Source organism: Protomyctophum bolini, assembly GCF_963924005.1.
Source record: "Protomyctophum bolini genome assembly, chromosome: 24".
NCBI lineage: Eukaryota > Metazoa > Chordata > Actinopteri > Myctophiformes > Myctophidae > Protomyctophum > Protomyctophum bolini.
The window spans coordinates 17,556,544-17,569,218 of record NC_137885.1 but is presented as its reverse complement, the minus strand read 5'-3'; the positions used below and the strand labels follow the sequence as shown (position 1 = coordinate 17,569,218).

General features: G+C 41.7%; 2 protein-coding genes across 2 annotated transcripts in view; one reads left to right on the top strand and one right to left on the bottom strand.

Annotated features, from left to right (window-relative positions):
- Positions 1-4,641, bottom strand: part of spega (striated muscle enriched protein kinase a) — an 82,057-nt gene extending 77,416 nt beyond the window's left edge. The window contains exons 1-2 of the mRNA XM_080758573.1: positions 4,444-4,641; positions 3,374-3,927 (exon numbers count right to left, since the gene is read on the bottom strand). Coding sequence (XP_080614699.1) covers positions 3,374-3,740 — 367 coding nt within the window. The 5' untranslated portion in view covers positions 3,741-3,927; positions 4,444-4,641. The remainder of the gene's footprint in view (positions 1-3,373; positions 3,928-4,443) is intronic.
- A 4,281-nt stretch (positions 4,642-8,922) lies between these two features.
- Positions 8,923-10,248, top strand: inha (inhibin subunit alpha). Its single transcript, XM_080758356.1, has 2 exons — positions 8,923-9,260; positions 9,351-10,248. Exons 1-2 carry the CDS (start codon positions 8,936-8,938, stop codon positions 10,100-10,102), a joined length of 1,077 nt encoding a protein of 358 aa, XP_080614482.1. The 5' UTR covers positions 8,923-8,935; the 3' UTR covers positions 10,103-10,248.
- Positions 10,249-12,675: the final 2,427 nt, after the last annotated feature.

Genomic DNA, 12,675 nt, shown 5'->3' with positions numbered 1-12,675 from the left:
CCACCGCTCTATAGGCAAATGTCATTATCTAATGTGTAAATAATGATATCACTGTTTTGCAAATGTCATTATCTAATGTGTAAATAATGATATCACTGTTTTGCAAATGACATTATCTAATGTGTAAATAATGATATCACTGTTTTGCTTCTGATATACCAAGTCAATATTGCAGCCGGGTACATACATTTTGGAACGGGTTCAGTGTTGGGCGAAGAATCCAGATTCGATAAGCCTGACGTCAGTTCATTTCTGTAGTTCTACGAGGCTGAAAGAGTATTATTGTCACGATTTACACTTCAAAGCTGCGGGCCTGCGGCAGAGATGAATAGTTTTTCTTACTCCGTGTGCCGCAAACAAGTGACTCAACCCATTACATAAGGCATATAAGGATTAAGGAAAGGATTCAGAGTCAATAAGCGCGGTGTCACATTGGATTCTGACAAACAGAATCCTTTCAAAACAAACACTGGGTTTCATTGCTATTACTTCTGCATACTTGTTGTTACTGTTGTTACTAAGAATATTACTGTCTTCTCTTCAGTGTTGGTAACTTGATACTAAGATTGTTACAGTGTTGTTACTAAGAATATTACTGTCTTCAGCTACAATCATAGCATGGGTTCAATGCAGTTACTGACTGGAGGCTGGCTATCCTAGCTGCAGGCCAACACTGAACCAAAGGTCAGAGTTGGAACTGTCAGGGGGGTGTGCTGGGGTTTTAGGGGCTATGGGGGACTGCCACTGTAGTACAGTCAAGTGCAAAGGCTGGGGCAGACCAAAACGTCACAAAAAGGAGACGTCGATGGGTATAGCGTGCCATTGGTACTTTCTTAAGTATAGGCGAAACGAGATGAGAAACAGAAGAGGAGAGATGCTATGTGAGGAATGTACTAGAGATTTTATTTTATTTTTGAAAAGCACCTAGTTAGGATTAGGCCTTAACATTGGGAGATAGCTGGATTTAGAACATGCGAAAGACAGAGGTATAAGTGAATGGTGGGTTGAGAGGTTGCCTCAGAAAGCTGACTCGGTTTTAGGTTTGAAAAGTGTTTTTTTAGGATTTTAAGCCGGTCATTAATAGTCAGCTGGTTAGTCAGCACTCAGTGACAACTTGCGAAGAAAGAATGTATTAAGCATCATCTGCATGCAGTGGGATGTTACATACACGGGTTGATGGAGTAATGGTGGGAAAGGGAGAGAGATAATACAGTGAACGTAATCGAGAGAAATGGAAAGAGTGCTTGGTTTGCAATGGCATAGGGTCAAGAAGTAGAGAACAAAGAGAACATAAATTAATGAGAGCTAATTAAGAGGGGGGACGAAAGTGACTGCAGCCTCGTACTGTGGGCCAGCCGTACATTCAGTGGATGACATGCAGTCCTATAGATATATGTGATGGAGGTGAGCCCTGGACTCCAGAAGCATTTCCAAAGCAATGATTCTCATTTCAAGGACGTCCAGTTCGATATAGGCCACGGAGCCCAATTTGATGGAATATTAGAATATTTTCTTTTTTAAATCTCCGCGAACATCACTGTAAAATCCTCAAGGTTAATTTGACTGAGAAGTGAGAATGTACCCTTTGCGTGTCCATTCGGTTCCATTTGTACACTCAGAGTTACAGATCCTGTAAGTGAACATTTGGTTCCTAACCATCACAAATTTAGCAGAGAGGACCCTCTTGAGGTTGAAGGCTTGAACCCCCTGGAGGACCCCTGAGGTCGGTGAAATTAGTCACTGGGTACATCCCTACCTTGACCCCCCCCTCCCCGGACCCCACTTTGACAAGCAATGCCCTCTGTCTGCCATGTGAATGATACGACCATAACTACCAGCCAACTACCAGGTATAGGTTAAGTGATTGGTTAATACGTATTAAATAACTCCACATTCTGATTGCTATATAGAGTGTTTGTTCAGTGACAGGAATCTCCATATATGCTCTTTATTTCAGACACCCTTCAGGTACCTGAAACTAGATCTTTTACTTTTCAGCTTACGGGTTTGCTCACCTATTGGCCAACATGGATGCGACGTTAAAACAACAACAAACTGTATCCGTGTAGGGGACATATACAGACTCTATTCCAAATGTTTCCAACCCTTATGACTGCAAACTGGAGTAGAATTGTCCCAAGGACTCCACGACTAACATGTTGAGTCTAGGAATGCATGTAGACCATTCATCATTTTTCTGATCGGAAATCCTTGAATGAAGATGGTGTAGATTTTCTGCAGTCAGAAGTTGGAAGCTTCTGTGGTTACACTGGTATCTTTGCGGGGAAACGAATGCACTGATCTTATACCAGGTGTTGCTCAAAACAGCTTCTTCAAACAGGACACACACACACACACACACACACACACACAACAACAACAATCAACCACAGGGGGTTGGAGAGGTGAAAGGTTCAGCTGTGCAGCTTAATAGAAAGCAATGACAGACAGCGCTCGACTCACGACAAGCCACATCCCCATGTCCCTAAGTCTCTCTATTTACATCTACAAGTTAATTTTAGCAGCGTCCAATGACCCTCCTCCATAGACATGAGGGGAAAGAGTGGGTTAAGTCACCGCTCACACAACACGTCTCTCTGTTTTTACCTTTAGTGTTCAAACACGGCGGAAGTAGATTTCATTGTGTGAACGATCGGTGAAGTCCAGCAGTAGTGGGGGAAAAGTACTCTCGTGTCTTACTGAAGTAAAAGTATCAATATTGCAATGAAGAAATACTCTGTTACAAGTAAAAGTCAGAAATTCAAAATGTTCCTGAAAAGTATTGGCATCAAAATGTACTTAAAGTACCAAAAGTAGAAAGTACTCTGTATTATGTATGTAATATAGTGGAGTAAAGTACAATATTTGGATCTGAGATATATTAGAGTAGAAGTAAAAGTATTCGAAATTGGAAATACTCAAGTAAAATACAAACACCTCAACATTTTACTTAAGTACTAGGGCCTTAACTTAAGGTCCTAATAAAAAAAAAGGGGGGAAATCACCTGTTGTACAATGAAAATGTGGTCTCACTTCCTTCCTGGACTACAAGTCACAACCCCACGCAGCCTCCCCCCTCTCCACAAGGAGGAGTAGTGCACCAAAGCATTATGGTTATTGTAGGAATTCAGCAATCTAGCCAAACCCTAGTCAAACACACAGACTTCATTATATTTCTGGCCAGAGTGCACATTTCAAATTGTGCTACTGTTATCTACTACAAATACTATTAACATTGAGTGACTGCAGTTTCTTCCAGCTGTGAAATTTCCCTTTAAGCATTCATCGTTGGTTTTTGCCGTTCACCTCTTTCCGTTGTCCTCCATGTCCTCACCTATAATCAAAAGCAATATCAGTTCAATGAAGTGCTTACCATCACCGAGGTCCATGATAGCCAGGAGTGCGCTGGTCCTGGCCTCTCCCAGCTCGTTGGTGGCCACGCAGGTATAGAGGCCGGCGTCACACATGTGACAGTCTCGTATCCACAGGCCCGCCGAGTCCTGGGCATCTGACGGCGGTATCGGCTCGTCGTTGTGGTACCATTCCAGCGAGGGTTTGGGACAGCCGGCCACCGACACCCTCAGGCGGATGTCACAGCCGGTGCCCACCGCCGCCTTGCGGAGCTTACGGGTGAACACCGGAGCGGACGGTTCAGTGGCTGGAACCGCTTCGTCCTGGATGACTTTGGCCCTCTTAGAGGGGATGTTGGGACTGGCTCTGGTTGCCTTGGCTTCTGCCATGTTTGTTACGTTTGGAACGTCGGTCTTAACTTGACGTTTTTGACATCTTCTAGTAAATGGAGTCCGGAAAATGGCCGCCCCCCCGCTGCAGTTATTTGACGGCCTGTTTGAAATCCTTCATTGCTTTTGGGTATTCCTCAGCTCAAAGGAAGCATACACAACTCCATTTGGTGATCGGAAGTAGCATCTGAAACATATACATTATTTGTATCATTATATAGTGTTTACATTGTTCAGTATAGCTTCATAGATAATTTACTCCGTTTCATTTATCATAATAAAGTGACATGGCAGATCTAGTGAGTTTGAACTGACTCACATATTTCACATTGCATTCCAGACAACCCTGAACCTAACTGCTATTATTGGACCACAGTCACAGCACACTATTCAAACTTTGCCAGGGTTTAAAAAGTCAAGCACAAATTCCAACTATATAATACAATTAGGATTTTCAAGCAATTGTTATTACCTACATATGTATGTATTTACTGTACATTGTGTATTAAAGTACTTTTATAGCTTTCCATTCATTCCAGCTAAGTCAGCCAGCTATAAAGTTATGTTACATGTTACAAAATCACCAGTTTCCATGTACTTTAAAGGTTTTCTCTTCAAAGACAGCAATGCTTGAAGTGCTGACTATAATTACTTTCACTGTAAAAAAGAAAATAAAAAATATACATATGAAAGGCAAACTTACGTCACTCTCTTCTTGAAGGCTATAAGGCATTCCGTTTGACATCCTTGTAAAGTCCCCGTCAAGGTAATGAGATCCACAAAGCCAAATATTTCATCTCGAACCAATTACGGACGCCTGTGTGACTCCGTGCGTGGTGCGCTGCACTCAGGCCGTATAGGTGTAAGTCCAGCCAGGATCATGGAGAATTAACAGCCTCCACCTCGGACCCATTCAAAGGCTCTGGGGGTCTGCAGAAGACAGGTCAAAGAGGGGGGAGGGAGGGGAGAGAGAGAGAGAGAGAGAGAGAGAGAGAGAGAGAGGGTGGGGGAAAAGGGGTCAGATATTAACATGGACAAATATCGAAGATTAAAGCAAAAACCATTAAAATACTTTTCTATGACTTGTTTTCCTACGTGTGATTATTTTACTTCTTAATTTGTGTTCTGAGTTTTAGTCACCACTCTCTACTGTATCTCTCCTGTTCAACCCTCAATGAATGCCCCCTGGTGAGACTGGCACCCCCCACCCCCCCAAAGCCATGGGCTAACAGCTGCATGCTGGATAGGTCACATTTCTTGGGCTGCCATTTGCCTGTGCCACACACACACACACACACACACACACACACACGCACACACACGCGCGCGCGCGCACACACGGATACATACGCACTCAAACTAGGACAGACACCGTCGTCCACCCTTTTAAGATAATGTTATCGACAAAAAATGTCAGTGTGGCTGTCTGTAACTGTGTGTGTGTGTGTGTGTGTGTGTGTGTGTGTGTGTGTGTGTGTGTGTGTGTGTGTGCGTGTGCGTGTGTGTGTGTGTTCCACAGAGAGGGAGATGCTATAAAAAGGATGCCCAAGAATGCAGATAGGCTGAGTGATTCACACCAACCCCAATGTAACAACAACTACGTCACACACAGTGTAGTCAGCTACAGTCAGTCCCCTATATATATATATATATATATATATATATATATATATATATATATATATATATAAATTAATACATTTAAATAAATAAATATATCTACGATAGTCTTGACTTTCATAGACTTTGGTTAATTGATCGATTGAACAATTTATAGTAACAATTTGCATGGACAAGCACACTTAAGTATGCAGTACAATAGGTCTGCTAAACGGATTTTATCCAAGAAAGCCTATATGGCTTGTTTCCATTGGGGTCCTTTATTAAATTACATGTTTGGTCTTGAGAATGAGGCCAATAATTTAATCAAAACAAGGTTTGTTTTATGCTGTTCATTTAAAAACGAATAGCTACACCTGAAAATCTATTTCCATTGATGTTTCATTCAAGAACAGAACTGACCACTAATTATATATATAATATAATTGAGGGTCCTCAACTCACCTCTGATCCAGGTTGGGTTTTGGATGCTGGCATGATTTATTTTGCTAATAATCACCAACTTCCAAATCTATTAAAAAAAGAGAGGGGAAAAAAGCTGAAATCAGAAATCACTAATCAGTGTTGTCCTGATATTTATACTGATATACTTTTCTAGTCATATCAACTGGTGGTTTTCAACCATAAAAAGATAACATTTTTATTCTGGATTTGAGCCACGCACGGACCACCATTTAATGACCCAAAAACTAGATATAGCCTATGTTGTCGTCGTTGAATAACATTTTGTCCACAATTCTGTATTGTTGTTGGTACCATTAGGAGAGATAACAGGCAAACGTTTATCAAAACCAACTACCAACTCTCCCTCATTTAAGGGACCACCTGGAACGCCTTACACATCTTTCTTTTTGTATTTGTTTTCATCATGGCGTCTGCTCAAAATGCTAAATGCTACTTAAAGTTCGTCATAATTTTGTCCTTACTTTCTAGCTCCTGCCTCCTATTCAAAATGGTCCAGTGTGCTCGGCTCATCTTCATAACTTGACAATACGCCAAGGCAATCTGTCCTGACTCCTGCAGATAAGCCTCTAGCTGCGTGATCTATCCAAGACCCAACTTCAAAGCCTGGATCGGATCACAACACAGGCCCCACTCATAGCACCTGTATGAGTGTGCCTTAAACTGAGAGTGAGTACGAATTGAAATATGATTAAATACAGGCAAGGATCTATAGGCCTATAAAAAAAATCCTTTCCATTTTCTGGTTGAACTGTCATGGGGAAAAAACAAGATATTTCTTCTTTTGTCCAGTAAATGAAAGTGAGTCAGAGAACAAGTGAACAAAACCTACATTTGGCCTTGGACGCCCTCTAGTGGATAACAATAGAAGCAGCAGTAGTACAGAAGTACAATAAGGTTGTTTGTGTTGTGTTGGACTAGGTTGTTCTTATTTTCTCCGTTATATATATATATATATATATATATATATATATATATATAGATAGAGCCAGCTGTTCATACAGGTATTGCTTGCAGTTGCAATACCTGTCTTATTAGACTTTCCAGACATTACCAAACCTCCTTTATGTGACTCAGTGACTTTCCACAATACCCCACCCATTGGTGTTCTGAAGTCATTGACATTTATTAGCCATAATGCAGACTGCATGTCTGCTATGGCAGTATTACTTTCAGTACCAGGAAGAACAGCTACTGTAAGTGCTAAACTTAGTTTCACCCCAGATATAGAGGAGAATTTCGCGCAGACGAAATGAAAGCCTGGGTATCGAGGCTAGAGGAGAGGTTTCATTGAATCTTAGTGAGTGTATCCCGAGGTAAGAGTCATATTTAAGGGAGCCATTTGTAGCCTATTTGCAGTGTCCTATGCAGCCCGGCACAGTCGCCTTGGGGCTTGTGGTTAGAGTGTCTGCACTGAGACTGCATGTCAGGGTTCAACATCTGGCCGAGTCATACCTAAGACTATTTCTTTTTTTGGTGAAGATAGTCAGGAAAGGCACAATGTGACGCATTGTGAGCCTGTAGATCGGCTATTTTCAAATGGCCGAAATGTATATAGGGCTGAAGTTGTTAACGTATGTTTTGTAATAATAATAATCCAAAACTACTTTTAAAAAGTAACTAATTTAGTATAATTTATACCTGTTTTTTTTACCCTGCAAATGATCACCATGCACTCATTATTGTATTATCTGCCCTCGGCAAAGTCAGCATATCAACCTTCGGATGGATAAGCAAAGATTAATTATGACACAAGAGATTTTCAGGTAAATTACACACACACACACACACACACACACACACACACACACACACACACACACACACACACAGTACTATATGAGTCACATTTGTTAGACTGTGTTGCATCCTAAGTTTTATCTCTCTCTCTGGAATGAAGCCTCACTTTTCCCACAAGGGTGTTTTATTCAGCGCTTCTCCTCACATGGCAGCTTGGCTCAAAACAAACATTCACAGCAGGTTTCAAGGTTTCCTTTGACCGTTGAAATAACAGAAAAACCTGCCCTTTAACGTTCAACTTTGAAAAAAATGCTCCACTATGAAAATTAATTGTCAGTGGGAAAGACATCTACAAAGTAGAGTGTTAATTTAACTCTAGTGTTTTAAATGAACACTTTAATGTGTAGGCAGAGAGGAAAGGAGATGGAATCACCGATCTACAATCTCACAGTGTGTCGCATAGCTATCTTCACTACTTGTGTGTACGCATGTGTATGGTGAAGGAAAAGCATGAAAAGTTGAAATTTGGAGAGGTTACTGGGGTGTGGAGGGCAGAGGTGTGTGTGTTTGGGGGGGTGGGGCAGGCGTTGTGGGTTGTGTCATAAATAAAAGGCAGTAATAAGTATACAATAATTTGTCTTGCAGACGACACTGAGTTTTGAACTCAAAAAGAAATATTTGCTGCAGAACAAAAAATGTCCAACAAAAAGGTTTCTTCCTTTACCATATGTAAACAATTTAGGTGACCGAACATTCTGGAGAAAAACCTTCCTTCCTTCCTTCCTTGCATTTCAAAAAGCAGAAGAAAAATATTTTCTACAGGGCTTAATGAACCACTCAGTCCATCTTTTAGTAATTTGTTTTAAATTAGCAGTTAATTAGCATGAACAGTTCTTATTTCCACAGGAACCAGACACATTCCCTTCAGTACACTGTGTGAAACTGTCACGGCCCAGTGCTCAAGGTCAGCATATGCACGCCTCCTTTCAACACAATAATGACCCGCTCTGTAGTCGCACTCCTTCATGCCCAAACAGACAGATAACAGCACAAGTTACCCAAACAATCACGTCACAGAGTTAGGGAGGGACATCTGGAGGCCTACAGGTTAGTTCAGCAGAATAGGCAAAGATAAAAGCCTTGAGGAGTGACTTTGTGAGAGAATTGTGAGCGATACGTCTGTGAGAGACAGTTTCATTTCTATGGTCTCATTTATTCTTTGAAACAGGCTTTCTCGTCACTACTTGGCCGATTCATGCTTCGTTTCTGGCTGTAATCAAAACTATTAACTGGAGATTGAAGCATTTGGACCCACAAACTTCTTTTTCTTTGTATTTTGGACTTTGAGACGAAGGGCAAGACATTTTCTTACAATGTTGAAGAGGCCTCGGCAGCACCTGCCCTGCATTGTGCTCCTCCTAAGCTTCGTGTGGACCACTATCTCGACAGAGTCCTGCACGGGAGGTGATGAGCCACCTCGTGACGTGGTGTTGGCCTGGTTCAAGGACCGGGTGCTGCAGGGCTTGGGCCTGCGGCAGCCCCCTGTGCCCGGCATGCAGGGACCACCTGATGGGGACGCGGCGAGGCCAGAGGCCAGGCAGCGGCACACACGGTCATCCAGGGTGGACATGGTTAACCACCAGCACCAACAGCACAAGCCCTCGCAAACATCTCAGATTATTGTCTTCCCTAGTGCCGGTGAGAAGCTTTGTCTTATCTAAGGCTTTACTGCATCTCTGTATCAATGTGTAATAAAACCATCTTTTGCTTTATGTTCTAATCTTTCAGACTCGCTTCCCGGCTCTGGGGACGCCGCATCCTCTTCCAGCTGTTGCACATATTACTTTCAGCCGTCCCTGAACAGCCAGGAGTCCTTGGTCACCTCAGCCCATTTCTGGTTCTACGTGGGGGAAGGAGCAGCCACGTCCAACTCCTCTTCCCCTCTGTTCATTCTCACCGCAGGGCAGCGGCTGCTGCAGGCAGCCGAGGCTCCATCCAGGACCACCTCGGACGGCTGGGTCACCTACCACCTGGAGCGTGACCTCCGAGCGTCCGTCTCGGAAGGACCGTTCGTGCTGCAGGTGCGCTGCGCAGCCTGCGAGTGCCACTCCAATGAGTCGGACAAGCTGCCGTTCCTCCACCTTCACGCCGGCCCCCGGCCGGGCGGCCCTGACCGCTCACCGCGCCGGCACCGCGCCGGCACCATCCCCTGGTCGCCCTCTGCCATGGACTTGCTACAGCGGCCCTCGAAGGACAGGCCGCAGCACAACGACTGCAGCCGGGAGGACGTGGAGATCAACTTTGAGGAGCTGGGCTGGGACAACTGGATCGTCCATCCCAAAGTGCTGACGTTCCAGTACTGCGTCGGGAACTGTTCGGCGTGGGACCGCGCCACCACCATGCTGGGGATCAAGCAGTGCTGCGCGCCGGTCCCCGAGACCATGAGGTCACTGAGGATCACCACCACGTCTGACGGAGGATACTCCTTCAAGTATGAGACACTGCCCAACATCATAGCGGAAGAGTGTGCCTGTATCTAAAGTTTTGTTGTGTGCATGCTGAATGATTGCTTAAAATAGATAACATTGCTTTTATATAATTTTTACAAAATCACCATTTACAAACTGAAGCACAAGCCTTAATTTCTTTGTATTACTTAGTGGTAAATGAAAATCATGTTACAATCTAGAAAGAGCAGTAGTGGAAAGTAAGTAAGTACATACTACTTAAATACAATTTCAAGGTACATTTAACTTTTAACAACACATACATTAACTACTTCAGCACTATGTAAACTTTGGCAATTTGAAAATAGCTGATTTACAAGCTTGTAGATGCATGCAAATGTTTAATAGATTTGACATAACTTCCAAAAATGGGACATTCTGCATAATGAGTACTTTTGGTACTATAATAATATTTTGATGCCAATACTTTTGCACTTTTACTTAAGTAAATGTTGATGACCAGACGTTTTACCGTTTCTACTGTGTGTTTCTACATTGCAGAATTGCATTGGTACTTTACTAATTCAGTACTTTTCCCACCACTGCTGAGAAAGAACTGTCCACAAATTCAAATTAAGGGCAAAAGATTAGAGTCCAATAGATAAGACATCTTACCATATGGGGGTCTGATATATAAAAACGCATAAAATTGGGTATCCTTAAAAATGAATAAGGTTGAGAATCACTAGGTTAGAGATGGTATATAGGCCTTCTTAGCATAGGTCTAGAAGCCAGGTTTCTCCGACATGGGAATGGTAGGATTGAATGCCACAAGTCTTATCACAACTACAAAAAAATAATATATATATATATATACATATATATATATATATATATACATACATACATACACACACACACACACACACACACACACACAATAAAACCATCCACTGTCATTGAAAATAGCTTGTATGTCTTACTTGCGCTACACCTTTAGGGGGCAGTGTTTGCTACATTTCCAAGACAGCATAGTCTAGTAGTGGTGTCTTGGAAATGCTGATAAGGCGAGATTGTTAAAAGCCTGGGTAGAGGTTGTGAGATTACATTTTTTCCACAGCCAACACACATAACACTCACATTAAAATGGAGAATTAGGAGAATGAAAGTCATAGGTTAATAATTTAGCATTAAAAAGTTAATGTATCCTCAAGAGTCAAAAGGACAGTAAGCAACTTGAGTTAGTGGTTACAAAGCCCTTATTTTATTGGGTTAACTGGTGGCAACCCAATAAAACTTTAAATTTATCCCTTTAAGTATCAGTTTGACAAAAGTCCCTTGACAAAAAACCCCAAACAAATCAAATTCATTCAAATTTTTATTTTTTTCTGTTAACAAAATAATCTCTAGTTACAAAAACAGCTACAAAATGAGCATTAGAGGAAAAACAAAAATATCACAAAGCAGTATGTACCGATAGTTTAACTGGAATGTCGTAGAACTGAAGGTGATTACAGGAAGGCCTACATCTCATCGTAACAATGCCTTCATTTATACTCCGTCGTATGATTGCAGACATGTACAAATGAAATCAGTCTTTTTAAAAGCATTCACCATGAAAAGAGCAAAAGATTATTTTTTTTAAATATTACATTTGGTTTGCTCAGACCCTCATCAGGTATGTATCGTATATACCCGATGAAGGTCCAAGCGACGGAAACATCTTAAAAACCTTTTTTGGCTGCAAGTGACATGCAGGGAAAAAGATTGCTCTTCATGTTGACTGCCTACTCCGCAGTATGCATGTCGACGACTTTCAGTATGTGAACTTGTACATTAGCCATCTTCAGACAGAGGCAGACACCATATGACAAAGTATAAATCCCTTTTCTCTGCAATAAAACAAAAACATAACAGGTCCAACAGGGGGTGCTCGTATATTATACATGTTTGTGGCATTTCTGATCCTCTGCTCCAACTTCATCTTACAAAATGTATTCTTTCAACAAAACAAAACTGTGACAAGACGAATCCTAACTGACGGAAACATGGAACAAGGATTACAGTCCATTCTTAAGTTTGCTGACCAGTACAAACTTTAATGCAAGGTTTAGAATGACATGGGGAATGATTCTTTTTTTGCAGGTAAATTAAAGTACACGTACCAAGTTAACCAAATGTTAAAGTGCTGATTTCTTCCCCTGCAGTCCTTTGAAATAAATGACTTAAATGTTACCCTTTGTGTCAGATATTGCTATTGATTTACAGAAATTGTCATGAAATGTGGCAAAACCAAATGAAAAGTAATGTTCTGGAAAAAGAAAAAAACATTGGTAGACATTACAGATTTCAAGCATTTCCCAGGTAAACGTTTTGGCCAATTTGAACAAACTTGGATCTCAGTGGAACATGGAAAACAAGTCGCGAACAAATCATAAAGTAAAAAATAAAATCATTGTCTTTTGTCCCATTTACGGCCAGCAACATGCCTTAACAGTGCACAATGAACGCTTCCACACTACAAACAATGAAACCCCTTTCATTAGGAAGACTGTTAAGAACAAAGAAATCACAACAGTTGAACAGTGAGTGAAGATAAGGTTTCCAATGAACACAGGGATTACTGCCAAAAAAAATGAAAGAATGGGATGGAAATAAAAGAGGGT